This window comes from Oryctolagus cuniculus, chromosome 2, assembly GCF_051225735.1.
Source record: "Oryctolagus cuniculus isolate XC-2025 breed Fujian yellow rabbit chromosome 2, ASM5122573v1, whole genome shotgun sequence".
Classification (NCBI taxonomy): Eukaryota; Metazoa; Chordata; class Mammalia; order Lagomorpha; family Leporidae; genus Oryctolagus; species Oryctolagus cuniculus.
Genome location: NC_142868.1, coordinates 122,465,240 through 122,480,314, shown reverse-complemented (window position 1 = coordinate 122,480,314; position 15,075 = coordinate 122,465,240). Strand labels below are relative to the sequence as shown.

General features: G+C 54.5%; 1 protein-coding gene across 3 annotated transcripts in view; it reads left to right on the top strand.

Annotated features, from left to right (window-relative positions):
* TCF7L1 (transcription factor 7 like 1) overlaps positions 1-12,495 on the top strand; it is a 170,987-nt gene extending 158,492 nt beyond the window's left edge. For all 3 annotated transcript variants that reach the window (XM_089326202.1, XM_008254182.5, XM_089326203.1), the window contains 8 exons: positions 7,223-7,355; positions 8,157-8,259; positions 8,448-8,531; positions 9,118-9,261; positions 9,549-9,708; positions 9,799-9,906; positions 10,288-10,369; positions 11,099-12,495. In XM_089326202.1, the coding sequence (XP_089182328.1) occupies positions 7,223-7,355; positions 8,157-8,259; positions 8,448-8,531; positions 9,118-9,261; positions 9,549-9,708; positions 9,799-9,906; positions 10,288-10,369; positions 11,099-11,532 (1,248 nt within the window). In that variant the 3' untranslated portion in view covers positions 11,533-12,495. The remainder of the gene's footprint in view (positions 1-7,222; positions 7,356-8,156; positions 8,260-8,447; positions 8,532-9,117; positions 9,262-9,548; positions 9,709-9,798; positions 9,907-10,287; positions 10,370-11,098) is intronic.
* The last annotated feature ends 2,580 nt before the right edge of the window (positions 12,496-15,075 follow it).

Here is a 15,075-nt window from a genome sequence, read left to right as displayed (position 1 = left end):
TTCAGGTTAGAGCGTGGAGGACTGGATTGGGGTGCATGCAAAGTTCTGCTCAGGAAGCTGGAGCCATGGATCTGATTGGTCGTCTTGAGGAAGGCACGCAGGCAACGAGATGTCCCATTGAGCTACAGATGCGGGGTGAGTAGGAAGAGAAACACCCAGAGATCTGCTTTAATCTAAAAACGTATGGCATTGTGAGTGTGCTGGAGGGAGATGGGGGTATTCCATGCCAGCATTGTGGTGGAGTGAGTTATGTCACCACCTGCAAAGCCGGCGTCCCATATGAATGCCAGTTTGAGTCCTGGCTGCTCCACTTCCAGTACTGCTTCCTTCTAATGCACCTGGGAAAGCAGCAGAAGATGACCCAGGTCTGGGGCCCCTGCTGTCCACATGGGAGACCTGGATGGGGTTCCAGGCTCCTAGCTATGGCCTGGCCCAGCCTTAGCCATTGCTACTGCTTGGGAAGAGAACCAATGGATGGAAGCTCTCTCGCTCTGTCTCTCCCCACCACACACACACACACACACACACACACACACCCAATAACTCTACCTTTAAAATGTAAGAGAGGGAAAGAATAATGGGAGAACTTTCATTGCAAGGGGCAGGGCGGTTTTCAGCATAGCGCAGCTGGCCTCAGTTTACCAGAGCCCAGCGAAGCAGATGTACAGGTTACTTAGTTTTAACTAAAATAACCCTCAAAGAAAATGTGCAAAAAGCTTGGAAAGATTCCTGCAACAAACTTTAGATTGAAAAATATGACTAGTAAGAGCATAAACAAACACCAGAGAGCCTAGCAAAACTGGCACTTTTCTTTGCTTGGATCGTGTGATCAAAACAAAGCATGAACTGCTGGCGTCCGCCCGAGTGTAAGTGAACAGTGAACGCCGCAGCTGGAGCCACAAGCCCCTTGGAGATCCTCTTTGCAGCCCCTCCCTCTGCAATTGTGCAATCTCGACAGTGCAGCCGCTGGGAGGGGGGTGGGTCTGCTGCGGCCAGTCTGACTGCTTCAAACCCCCGGCCTTTCCCAGTGGGCTCTGCGAGGCTATGAATGGGTGGGTGTTTGCAGAACAATTCTAGCTTCCTTTTTCCCCCAAACCCTGCTTTTAGGCACAGTCTGTGGAAAACTTTCCTGGCCCCCCAAAGACACAATTGCTTCCAAAAATAAACAGACAATCAAATGTGGATAGAAGTGATTTCTTTCATTTAGAGACAGAGAGAGAGATCTTACGTCCACTGATTGATTCCTCGGATGGCCACAACGGCCAAGACTGGCCCAGGCCAAAGCAAGGAGCCAGGAGCTTCTTCCAGGTTCTCCACATGGGTGCAGGGACCCAGGCACCTGAGTCATCTTCCACTGCTTTTCCCTGGCCATTAGCAGGAAGCTGGATCAGAAGTGGAACAGCCAGGACTCAAACCAGCCATGGGATGCTGGCATTGCAGGCGGCAGCTTGACCTGCTGTGCCACAACACCACCCCACACCTGTAGCTGCTCCACTTTTGGTCAAAATCCTTGCTAATGTGCCTGGGAAAGCAACAGCAGATGGCCCAGGTGTTAAGGCTCATCTTTGCCAGAGCTGTACACCGTATGCATCTGAGCCCTGGCGTCATGGTCAGGAATAGACAATTAGTAAGTGCACAGCTGGAGCTTGGTGGCTTTGAGAGGGCCTCGGGGTACTCAGAGAGCCAGCTGGAATGGGGCAGGCGGAGCTTATGCTTTGGGGGGTGATTTGTGGAGGGGCGGCTGCGTGGTTCTGCGGAGGAGCTGCCTGGAGTTGGCTTCACCTTGAGCTTGGAAGGGCACCCTGAAGAGTAAGAGGGGACACGTTGCTGTGGGCACCAGGAGCTCAAAGAAGAGCTTCCGCAAGGACCAATCCAGAAAGACTGCAATAGATAGGAAACACCCATGCAGAGAAAGAAGCGGTCCGTGTGATTTGCAAGAGGGCCTGGGTCCGAGGTTGCTCAGGGATGAGGCCTCGCTGAGCCGGCATGCGAGCCTGCACTTGTTGCGTGTTTGCACCGGGGTTGCCCGCTGAGAGGGGTGCAGTGGTTCTCTACCTTCCTGACCCCTGGTGTGAGTTTATGCTGTGCACTTCCCGCCCCTGGGGGAAGAGGCCAAGATCAAAGAGCAGGAGCTTTCACTGGGCTCCAGCCTCCAAGAAGAACCTTCCTTCCGGTCAGCCTCCAAGAGCAGTCCTCACCCAATAGTCCTGGAGGCCTCTCTACTTCCCACCTTCTACTCCCAGTTCGTTTTCTGGACAATGGTGCCCCCTAAAGGGGAGCAGTCATGACTCAGCAGTTGGGGGAGTGTGCCCGAATAGAACGCACGTTCCCATTTATACTAACAGTACCGTCTGATGCTGTTTGCCCATTTCTGATAATACCGAACTCAACAGCACATTGGCAGTCATGATTTCACAGTGCTAGTACCTGCTTTGGGATGGCTGTCAATGGGCCGGCGCTGTGGTGTAGTAGGTGAAGCCTCTACCTGCGGCGCTGGCATCCCATATGGGTGCCGCTTGGAGTCCCAGCTGCTCCAGTTCCTCTCCAGCTCTCTGCTACAGCCTGGGAAAGCAGCGGAAGATGGCCCAAGTGCTTGGGCCCCTGCACCCACATGGGAGACCTGGAAGAAGCTTCTGGCTCCTGGCTCCTGGCTTTGTCCTGGTCCAGTCCTGGCCATTGTGGCCATTTGGGGAGTGAACCAGCAAGTGGAAGACCTCTGATCTCTCCTCCTCTCTATGTAACTTTTTCAAATAAATTTTTAAAAAATAAATCTTAGGCCGGCGCCGCGGCTCACTAGGCTAATCCTCCGCCTAGCGGCGCCGGCACACCAGGTTCTAGTCCCGGTCGGGGCGCCGGATTCTGTCCCAGTTGCCCCTCTTCCAGGCCAGCCCTCTGCTGTGGCCAGGGAGTGCAGTGGAGGATGGCCCAGGTGCTTGGGCCCTGCACCCATGTGGGAGACCAGGAGAAGCACCTGGCTCCTGGCTCCTGGCTCCTGCCATCGGATCAGCGCGGTGCGCCGGCCGCAGCGGCCATTGGAGGGTGAACCAACGGCAAAGGAAGACCTTTCTCTCTGTCTCTCTCTCTCACTGTCCACTCTGCCTGTCAAAAAAATAAATAAATAAATCTTAAAAGATGGTTATCAATGATGCAAATACGTGTACATGAAAGACCAATGCATGGGAAGTCTGTTTGAAAGGAGGTATTTCAGATGATAATAGTGACTGGTTTAGACGGTGGGATTGCGTTTTCTACCTGCTTATGATATGGGTTATATGTCTTTCTTAGAAAATATATATTATTCATACTGTTTTTTGTTTTGTAAAAAAGATTTATTTGCTTGTTTGAAAGAGTAAAAGATACACATACACAAGCAGATCTTCCATCAGCTAGTTCGTTCCTCAAATGGCCACAACAGCCAGGTCTGGATGAAGCCAAAGCCAGGAGCCAGGAGCTCCACCCTGGTCCACGTGGGTGGCAAAGGCCCAAGCACTTGGTGCCTTAGCAGAAAGGTGGATCAGAAGTGGAGCAGGTGGGACTTAAACCAGCACTCAGATATGGGCTGCCAGCCTTGCAAGTGGTGGTTTAACCTGCTCTACCACAACACCCACCCATGGTATATTTTTAAGTGGAAAGTGTCAATTAAAACAAATGGGAAAATAGGGAAAGGGAGACCATAAAAACAAAATCATCCATACCAGGGTCAGCAGAGTGGCGTAGTGGGTAAAGCTGCCCACTTACAGTGCCAGCATCCCATATGAACACTGGTTCGAGTCCTGGCTGCTCTACTTACATTCCAGCTGTCTGCTAACGTGCCTGGGAAAGGAGCAAAAGATGGCCCAAGTGCTTGGGCCCCTGCACCCATGTGGGAGCCCTGAGGAAGCTTCTGGTTCCTGGCTTTGGCTTCGCCCAGCCCTGGCCATTGCAACCATTTGGGGAGTGAATCGGCCGATGGAAGATATCTCTCTCTAACTCTGCCTTTCAAATAAATAAATCTTTTTAAAAAACATCATCCACAGCTCACCACCAAAGCATAAATTCTATCTGCATTTTGGTGTGCTTCTATTTAGTTTTTTAATCGAAGTTTGTTTTGTTTTGTTTTTATTTTTATTTTTTGACAGGCAGAGTGGACAGTGAGAGAGAGAGACAGAGAGAGAGGTCTTCCTTTTGCCGTTAGTTCACCCTCCAATGGCCGCCGTGGCCGGCACGCTGCGGCCGGCGCACCACGCTGATCCGAAGCCAGGAGCCAAGTGCTTCTCCTGGTCTCCCATGGGGTGCAGGGCCCAAGTACTTGGGCCATCCTTCACTGCCCTCCCGGGCCATAGCAGAGAGCTGGCCTGGAAGAGGGGCAACCGGGACAGAATCCGGTACCCCGACCGGGACTAGAACCCGGTGTGCCAGCGCTGCTAGGCAGAGGATTAGCCTGTTGAGCCGCAGCGCCGGCCTTCGAAGTTTGTTTTTAAAATTTTTTTTTTTTTTAATTAAGAGGCAGAGAGACAGATAAATAGAGAGTTCTTGTCTTCTGGCTCACTCCCCATATGGCCTGGGCTTGACCAGGGTCCAAAGCTAGGAACAGAGAACTCAGCCAGAGGCTGCACTGACAGGAAGCTGGAGTCCAGTGCTGAACCCAGGCCATCCGGTGTAGGTTATGGGTGTCTTAGCCACAGGACCAAACACCTGCCCTGTTCTTTCTTTACGCGTTTTTTATCATTTGCTTTCCCTTTGGCAATAATTCTATTGCATTATTATGTTTTTGAAAACAAGTATGTGAAGAGGTGAAAACGGTAAGAGGAATGTAAGAAAACTTTTTTTAGATTTGTTATGCAGCGTCAAATGAGGGGGGCATACTAGAAGCTGTTCAAGGTGAGGGGCTTTCCAGCAGTGGGGCCCAGCTGCGTGCCAGCACCACCTAGTGGCCATGGTTAGGAACAGGCTGAGTTTGCAGCCTCTACTGTTGTCAGTGCAAGGGTATCTAGGAAACTTACAGGCCGGGGCTTGCGTTTTAAGCGCCAAGGAGGCACCGTACGGGGTGAAAAATCCAAATGGGAAGACAGCTGTTGGCTGTTCAGCCTCTTGGACCACCTCTAAATCATCGTTTTTACAAGCCTCATTTTTAAACAAATCTCTTCTCCATTTGTAGCTTTTTTACCTCATCTGCACTTTCTCTAGGACAGATACATTTTGATCAGGCTCTTGGGGGGACCAGCAGTGCAAGAGAAAACTCCTTGGTTTGTTAGAGCCATGAGGAGCTGATAGTGAGCCCAGTCCTGCTGCCTGTTCTCTTGTGTCCCAGGCTAAGTAGGTTGACCTTTCTAAGCTCAGCTTCCTGGCCTCTGAGGTGGGAGAAGCAGAGTTTCCGTGCTAGGCATAGCAGGACTGGATCTTAGGCCCAGTGCTGTGCTTGCCATAGGGGTGCTCAGTAACACGTGGCCATTTCTGTAATAAAGATCCTTGACGTTGGGCTGGGCGTTTCCCAGTTAAGATGCTGGTTAGGAGCCCCCGTCTCCCATCACAGTGCCTGGACTCTGTTTCCGCCTCTGGCCTCCAGCTTGTTGCCTCTGGGAAGCAGTGGTGACGGCTTACATAACTGGGTTCCAGCCCAACTGGGAGACCTGGATTGTTATCAGCTTCAGGCTTTGGCCCAGGTATTTAGGGAGTGAGCTAGCAGATGTTTCTCTCTCTCTCTCCCCAATCTGTCTCTCTGCTTCTCAGATAAATAAATAAATACTTTTAAAATATCTTGGGGCAGGCATTGTGGTGTGTCAGGTTAAGCCACTGCTCAGGACCCTTGCGTGCCGTATCAGAGTGCCTGCTTTGTGTCTCAGCACTGTGCACTCCTGACCCAGCTCCTTGCTAATGTACCTGGGAGGCAGCAGATGATGGCGCCAGTGCTTGGATTGCTGCCACCCACGTAGAAGTCTCATGTGGAGTTCCTGGCTCCTGCTTTGGCCTGGCTTAGACCTTGCTGTTGTAGGCATTTGGGGACTGAACCAGCAGGTGTAAGATCTCTCTCTCTGTCGCTCTGCCTTTGAAATAAATCAATCTTTTTTAAAACTTAATTTTTTTATTTAAAAAATTTAAAAGATGAACCTTTTCTTGAGTCAGAGTAGGTGAAAACAGTTCAAAAGTTCATTCAGTTTACCAGTTCTAGCATGTACAGGGTCTTCCCATTTAGCATCTCTGAAATCAAGATGCATCTGTGGGGGCTGGGGTTGCAACTCAGGTTTGAGCCCCCAGCTGCTGTGCTTCCAAATCAGCCCCCTGCTAATGTGTGTGGGAAGGCAGCAGAAGATGGCCAAGTGTGGAAGACCCAGAAGAAGTGCCTGGCTCCTGGCTTTAGCCAGGACTGGCCCGGCCATTGCAGCTATTTGGGGAGTGATCCAGCAGACAGAAGACCTCTTTCTCCTCTCTGTCAAATAAATAGATAGAGCTTTTAAAACAATGCACTCATGACGTGCTGGTGGGTTTTCTTTTCTTTTTTAAATTTATTTGAGTGGTAGAATTACAGACAGACAGAGGGAGAGACAGAGAAAAAGGTCTTCCTTCCACTGGTTCCTTCCCCAAATGGTCACAACTGCTGGAGCTGGGCCAGCCTAAAACCAGGAGCTAGGAGCATGGGTGCAGGAGCCCAAGCACTTGGGCCATCTTCTAGTACTTTCCCAGACCACAGCAGAGAACCAGATCAGAAGAGGAGCAGCCGGGACTAGAGCCAGCACCCATATGGGATGCTGGTGCCACAGGCGGAGGCTTAACCCACTATACCACAGCGCCGGCCCCTGGTGATTTTTCTTTCTTCGTAGTTATCTAAAATAGAGGTCTTCCCCACGCATGATGATGCTGTCCACAAGATGCAAGCGTTAGGTCCGCAGGGCACCAGCAGCAGTCTCGGGCCGCGGGATCGGGGCCATTCCCCCACTGCTGGGGCAGCAGCCTCGGGCGAGCTGAGAGCTCGTGGCTCTGCGAAGGGCGTGTGGCACATGGCGCGCAGCGTTTCCGCCTTGCTGAGATAGCACAGCACAGTGTGCGTGAAGGGAATGATGGGGGGCGCGAGGCCTCCCGTAATCCCACTGCTTCTTCCTCTGCCGTGTGGACCGCCACCTTCTCTCCAGGGCCGTTGGGAAAACCAACGTGAGATGGCGCGCGTCGGACTCCGTGAACGCCGGCTGACTGGCCTCCCCGTCTCCTCGGCAGCTGTCCCTAGTCGTTTTCTCTCTCTGTCCTGCAGTCCAATAAAGTTCCTGTTGTGCAGCACCCGCATCACATGCACCCGTTGACACCGCTCATCACCTACAGCAATGACCACTTCTCCCCCGGCTCCCCGCCGACGCACCTCTCCCCGGAGATCGATCCAAAGACAGGTGAGCCGCCCGCCTCTCGGGCAGCGCGCCCGCACGTGGGGTTAGGCTGTTCTTCCCGGGAAAAGACGAGGGCCCTCAAATCAGGCAGCCCTGGGCTCAAGCCACGCCTCCACCTCTCTCGGTCACGTGAGCCTTTCCAGTGTTCTCACCTGCACCTGCTCCATGTCTCCCACCCCCGTGGGCCCCTGTGAGGATTAACGGGAATTCAGCAAGGGCCTGGCTCCATCTAGGTCGAGCCCAGCTGCAGGCTGTGCCCTAAAGGGAACGTTTTCACAGGCGGTCATCTGTTGAGCCAGGCTCCCCAGGCCACGCTGGCTGTGTTGCAAGTCACCCGCCAGCCCTGCCTGACCCCAGGAGCCACCCTGGTCTTCTTGCCATCCCCCCGGAATCTCCACGGCTCAGAGGCTGTTTGGAGCCCCCCTCTTTAGAGGAAGAACAGTTCCTGCAAGTTAGAGATAATAAGGAAGACGGATGTGCAGCAGAAACCCAACATGTATGGCTCCACGGATGAGGCAGGTTTTCTAGAAAGCTCTGAGTGGTAGCCTGCATCTCTGTGCATCGGGATTCGCTGCCCCCAGAGATGGAGTCTGTATAGGCAGAGAGGAGGTGCACTGGCCCTCTTTCTGAGTGTGTCCCTGATGGACTGGCCAGAGCCGTTGCAGGTGAGAGAGGCCAGGACAAGAGAGAGGGGCCTTCCAGGCTCGGCGTCAGGGATGGAGGGGAGGCCCCTCCCACTGGGTGCTACTTAAGGTGCTGAGTTGGGGCAAGGGGGCAGCCTGACACCGCTCTCTTTGAAAGCAGGAATTCCCCGGCCCCCTCACCCGTCCGAGCTGTCACCGTATTACCCACTGTCCCCGGGAGCTGTCGGACAAATCCCCCACCCACTCGGCTGGCTCGTCCCACAGTAAGGAAACCTGCAGTCTTTGTTGCCCTCACCCTTGCCCTGTGCTGAGCTCTGCCCTCTGCCCGGGGCCTGGTCCTGGCCTCCCTGCTCCTGCCTACCGACCCTCAGCCCTTCTCCCGCACCCTCTCCTCTGCTCCCCTGCATGCTCCTGCCACACTGACCCCATCCTCTCGCCCTGGCCCTCACAGGCAAGGACAGCCCATGTACTCCCTTCCGCCTGGTGGCTTCCGGCACCCTTACCCTGCCCTCGCCATGAATGCCTCGATGTCCAGGTGAGCGCTGGGGCTTCGAGCGGAGGGTGGCAGTCCCGGGAGTGTGTGCTGGCAACGGTGCCGCTCCTGACCAGGAAGCGGTGGGAAGGCACAGGGCTCCCCTCTGCTCCCCAGTCCACAGCAGCTCTTTCCCGTCTCCCCATGAGACAGACCTGGGAGCCCTGGCCCTCTAGTCTCATGCTGGGCTTTGTGCCACAGGTGCATTTTTGGTGTCAGAGGCTGGGGGCGGGGGTGCATTTTCCCGAGATGATGTCAGGAGAGAAGACAGTCTCCAGGGCCAGGCCTGTCTGACCTTGGTGCCTCCAGCGACCTGGGGCGTGCGCGCAGTGCAGGAGCCCTGTTGGCCCGCGTCCCCTGCCTCTGACCCTCCATGGCTTCTCCTGTGGTTTTCCTGCTCCCTGCTGCCAACACCAGATGCTGGGGCCCTGTGTATTGTGGAGTAGGCAGAGTAGGTGACCGTTCCCAGCCTGGTTCCCCAGAAGCCAGGAACGGCCTCCCACTCCTCAGCCCCACGCGGGCCCTCTGTCCCAGGACACACACTCAGCCAGCACCCCTCTGTCTGTCGTCTCTTTCCGCCTGCGTGCAGCCTGGTTTCCAGCCGCTTCTCCCCTCACATGGTGGCCCCCGCCCATCCTGGCCTGCCCACCTCAGGGATCCCGCACCCCGCCATCGTCTCCCCGATTGTCAAGCAGGAGCCAGCACCGCCCAGCCTGAGCCCCGCGGTGAGCGCGTAAGTAAGCTGCAGCCTCCCAGCCGTGCAGGAGCCTCACAACTGTGAGGCCCAGGAGGGAGGGCCTCTGTTCCCGGGGGGACGGGGACGAGCGCCATGGAAGCGGCTGGCAAGCCAGAGCCAGGCTTCCTGGCCTAGGAGCGACCCCTCCTCATCCCCTGGGCCCACCCAGGCCGGAGTCCCTCCCCGGCTGCTCCTCTGCCAGGACGTGGTCAAGTGAGGGCACCGGCAGGCTGAGCTCACCTGGGGATGCTGGGCAATGTGACAGCTGCCCCTGTGCCCTCCAGGAAGTCACCCGTGACCGTGAAGAAGGAGGAGGAGAAGAAACCCCACGTGAAGAAGCCCCTGAATGCCTTCATGTTGTATATGAAGGAGATGAGGGCCAAGGTGGTGGCCGAGTGCACCCTGAAGGAGAGTGCCGCCATCAACCAGATCCTGGGGAGGAAGGTGAGGCCCGGCCCTGCCCTGCCCCCCCGGGCTGCCCGCAGCATGGCCCCTGCGCTCACCGCTCTGTGTCTCTCACCCCATCTCCCGCAGTGGCACAACCTGTCGCGGGAAGAACAGGCCAAGTACTACGAGCTGGCCCGGAAAGAGCGGCAGCTTCACTCCCAGCTCTACCCGACCTGGTCGGCCCGGGACAACTACGTAAGTGCCTGCTCTGGGCAGGGCGCCCTCCGACCCCAGGAGCAGTGTTTGCCAGAAGGAAGGCAACCGCGTCGTTTTTAGAAGAGTTGTTTCATTTATTTGAAAGCTAGAGTGACAGATCTTTCATTCACTGGCTCACTCCACGGCGACTGGACCTGGAAGGCGGGGGGAGGGGAGACCGTGTGCAGGGGAAAAGAGGGTACGCGCACCGTGCCTCCTCCCGGCTGGCTTAATCCTGTCAGCATGCAATCCTGGTGGGCTTCCTGCTCTGGCATCTGCACCGCAGGATCAAGAACAGTAGGGACAACGTCCCATCTTCCCCTCCGATCCGGGAGGCCCCGCGGCACGCCAGTGACCTCTCCCTTTGGCTGCGTTTCCCAGGGTAAGAAAAAGAAGAGGAAGCGAGAGAAGCAGCTGTCGCAGACGCAGACGCAGTCCCAGCAGCACGTCCAAGAGGCAGAGGGTGAGTCGAGGCGCCCTCCCGAGGGCCCAGCCGCTCCCGCCTGCGTGTGCTGTGCGTCTGGGCTTCCTTCCCCCGGGTGGCTCGTGCCGTCTTGGAAGAGCTGCCTTTTTGAAGCACCATACGCCAGAGATGGTAAAGCAAGCTGAGAGGAGATCCACCCCAACAGCTGGGAGCTCTAGGAGAGGAAGATGATGGTATGAAAGGCTGAGCTGCTTCCCGCCCAGCGGGTACCCAGCGGGTACCAGTTTTGCCCGTCTGGGCCCTGCCCTTTCTCTAAGCGCTTGGTGTTGCTTTCTTGGCAGTAAACTCAGGTCCACGCCTTAAGCGTTCCTCTGTCTCCACTCTGAGTGTCCATGTGGGATGTGGGTATGCCCAGGTCCCTGACGTGCAGCCATGGTGGAGTATCTGCATCGAACTTACACCTTTCTCCAGGCTTTTTGTCATCCCTGGATGACTTCTAACACCTAATATGATGTATCATGTAAAGACTTGGTACATCGTTCAGGGAATAATGACAAGAGGTCTGTACGTGTTCATATGAGATGCGGGGGGTTTCTTTTTTTTTGACTTGACTTTTTGGGAACATTTTTGGTTGGGTGGGTGGGTCCATGCACGTGGACCCCGTGAATGCAGCGGGCTAGCTGTTCATGTGTACGGCCAGGCCTGGTCCTCGGCTGCCCCTCCCGGCGCTGTCTGCTGCTCACCTCCTGTCTCATCTCTTTCCCCTAGGTGCCCTGGCCTCCAAGAGCAAGAAGCCATGTGTCCAGTACCTGCCCCCCGAGAAGCCCTGCGACAGCCCTGCCTCCTCCCACGGCAGCATGTTGGACTCCCCTGCCACCCCCTCCGCGGCCTTGGCCTCACCAGCTGCCCCTGCTGCCACCCACTCCGAGCAAGCCCAGCCACTGTCCCTCACCACCAAGCCAGAGACCCGGGCCCAGCTGGCTCTGCACTCGGCTGCCTTCCTGTCAGCCAAGGCTGCAGCCACGTCCCCCGGCCAGATGGGCAGCCAGCCTCCCCTCCTGTCCCGGCCCCTCCCACTGGGGTCCGTGCCCACCGCTCTGCTGACCTCTCCCCCCTCTTTCCCAGCCACGCTCCACGCCCACCAGACCCTCCCCGTACTCCAGGCCCAGCCTCTTTCCTTGGTCACCAAGTCTGCCCACTAAGCTGACCCCCACCCCCGCCAACCTACGCAGGCTGTCACGTGACTCATCGAGTAGTAATGATTCAGAAGAAAAAAAAAAAAGGAAAACTTTATTGGTCAATATTTGACCACTCTGGACTGTTGTGTAAAGTGACTGATAACAACAGCACTTTGCGTTTTGTAGATGTAACCAGTAGCTGATCTCAAGGCTTTTTTAAAAAACAAAACAAAACAACAAAAAAAAAAAATCTTTACAAGAAACAGAACGGAAAAGTAGTGTGTTATTCTTCCCGTGCGTGCTGTGGTGGATGGACCTGGGCAGAAGACACCTTCTCTCTACCTCTTTCTCTTCCCCGCTGCCCTCTCTTCTCATCCGCCCCACCTGTTCGGCTCCCCCTACTCCATCTGCATGTTTGCCGGTGCTGTGATTTCTAGCCCGGATCCATTCCTGGACGTCTCCTGTTTCCTGGCCCAGGCTCTTACCATGGGCGCAGTAGCGGGGGCCTTCCCCCGTGTCCTCTCTGTCCCCTGCCCAGTGTGAGGCCGCGTCACCTTGTGAGAAGACATCTCGGCCTGATTGGTTTCCACCAGCGTCCCTCCTCCCTCTGTGGGCCCCACCCCACCAGCCCCCAGCTGTGGGTGCGGAAGGAGGTCCTCTGAACCGGTCCCCCCACCACAATGAAAGGGACTCAAGGTGCCTGCCACTTCCTCAGCGAAGAGGTCTGCGTCCTCCCCCCGCCCCTGACCTGTCGGGGTCTGCCCTTCACGGTCCCAGTGCGGCAGACGGGCCCTGGCTGCAGGGCCTGGTTCCTGCCATCTGGGTCAGTGCTGGCACAATCTGCCAAAGTCTAAGGACCCTCCCCCCTGCCCCCTCACTTCACATGCTTCTTCCATGTGTATTTTGTTTTGTTTTTATGGTTTTTGGAGCAATTTAAACTCCCAGTTGGTTATTTTCACAAAATAAAATTGCAGTTGCAAGACCTTTCCTGAATGTTTCTTTGGTGCTTTTGTTGAGTCAAGCCACCTTCTCCATAGCGAGCCATGCACAAAAGGTTGCCTGTTGTTGGAGGGGAACATAAAATGTGCCTTCCGGGGCTGTGCTGTGGCACAAGGTGTTAAGACACTGCCTGTGATGCTGGTATCCCAGATGGGCCGCGGGGCCCGCTCCAATCCAGCTAACACACCTCCCTGGGAACACAGCAGAGGATGGCCCGTGTGCTTTGGCCCCTGCCACCCACATAGAAGACCAATGGAGTTCCAGGCTCCCGGCTTCAGCCCGACCCTGCCCCAGCTGTTGCAGCCATAGGGGGAGTGAGCCAGTGCATGGGAGACCTCCCCAGATCTCGCAGTATTAATAACTGAGGCCCAAAGTGTGAAATCATTCTGCAGTTGATTTAAATCAGTTTATTGGGAGCCAGCACTGTGGTGTAGTGGGTAAAAGCCACCACCGCAGTGCATGCATTCATATGGGTGCCAGTTCAAGACCTGGCTGCTCCATTTCCGATCCAGCTCTCTGCTATGGCCTGGGAAAGCAGAAGATGGCCCAAGTCCTTGGGCCCCTGCACACACGTGGGAGACCCGGAAGAAGCTCCTGGCTCCTGGCTTCAGATCAGCCCAGCTCTGGCCATTGCAGCCATTTGGGGAGTGAACCAGCGGATGGAAGACCTCTCTCTCTCTTTCTCTCTCTGCTTCTGCTTCTCTGTAATTCTGCCTTTCAAATAAATAATAAATCTTTTTTTTAAAGTATAAAGAAGTAAAATAAATTTATTCTTTAAAAAATCAATTTGTCACCCAGAAGACATTCTATTTATTTATCTTTTTATTTATATTTGAATGAGAGAGAGCACCCACCCATTGGTTCACCTTCCAAATGTCCATGATAGGCAGGAGCTCAGGAGCCCAGAACTCCATCTGGGCCTCCCACATGGGTGGCAGGGCCCCAACTACTTGAGCCATCACCACTCCTCCCAGGGTGCACATTAGCAGGAAGCTTGACTTGGAGGCGGGGCTGGGACTCGAACTCACTCTGACAAGGAACACTGGCGTCCCAAGCAGCGTCTTGTGCTAAACTCCTGCTACCTCCCCCTTGCTTATGCTCCTGACACCCGTTTGGTCTTTTTGTTTTGTTTTTGTCTTATTTATTTGAAATAGCTACAGAAAGCGAGATCTTCCATCCGCTGGTTCACTCCCCAGATGGCCACAACAGCCAGGGTTGGGTGAGGCCAAAGCCAGGAACCAGGGGTCTCCCATAGAGGTGGCAGGGCCCCAAACACTTGGGCCATCAGCAAGGAGCCGGATCGGAAGTGGAGCAGCCGGTATAGGAACCAGCGCCAGGATAGGCCATGGCTTCACTCACTACACAACGTGGGCCCTCTATTAGTTGGTCTTACAAAGGGCATCTTTTGTGTCCTCTCCATAGGATCTAGCCGTGCAACTCCTTTTTTTAAGAACAGTTTTTTGGAGATAGACTTGACCCATTTAAAGTCTATAATTCAAATGGTGTTTAGCTGTTCAGAGATGCATATCCACCACCACCATTTTAGAACATTTTCCTCACCCAAAAAAGACCCCTTGGAAGTCACTCCCTATTTTCCCACCTGTCAACAAGTCCTAGGCAACCACCAATCTTCAGTGTATGATTTTGTCCATTCTGGACACTGAAAATAATTGGAATAATAAAATGTGTTCTTTAGTCACTTCCTTCCAAGATCTCATGTTTCAAGATTCATCCATCTATAGCATGTGTCTGTATTTCACTACTTTGGTTTTATGGTAGTAAAAGACATGTAATGAAAAAGTTACCATTTTAGTAGTAGTAGTAGTTGTTACCATTTCTAAGTAGTATTAAGTACATTCACAATGTTGTCCAGCCATAACCATCAGCAGTTCCTGGAACTATGTCACCCTGAGCAGAAACTGCCCATTCCAACATGGCGCAGTGCGTTGAGCCACCCCCTGTGACACTGGCCTCCCACGTGAGTGCCAGTTCCAGTCCCAGCTGTTCCACTTCCGATCCAGCTCCCTGGTAATATGCCTGTGAAGGCAGCAGAAGATGGCCCAAGTGGTTGGGCTCCTGCCACTCGTGTGGGAGACCCAAATGGAGTTCCAGGTTCCTGGCTTCTGGCTGACCCACCTCTGACTTGCAGCCATTTGGGGAGTGAACCAGTGGGTGGAGGATCTCTTTCTCTCTTTCTCTGTCTCTCTGGTCTTTCAAATAAGTTAAATAAATCCTTCTGAGAGAAAGAAAAGGGAAGGGAAGAAAAAGAAACTGTGCCCATTAAATAATAATTTTTCTTTTTCTTTTTTTTTTTTTTTTTTTTTGACAGGCAGAGTGGACAGTGAGAGAGAGACAGAGAGAAAGGTCTTCCTTTGCCGTTGGTTCACCCTCCAATGGCCGCCGCGGCCAGTGCGCTGCAGCCGGCACACCGCGCTGATCCGATGGCAGGAGCCAGGAGCCAGGTGCTTTTCCTGGTCTCCCATGGGGTGCAGGGCCCAAGCACCTGGGCCATCCTCCACTGCACTCCCTGGCCACAGCAGAGGGCTGGCCTGGAAGAGGGGCAACCGG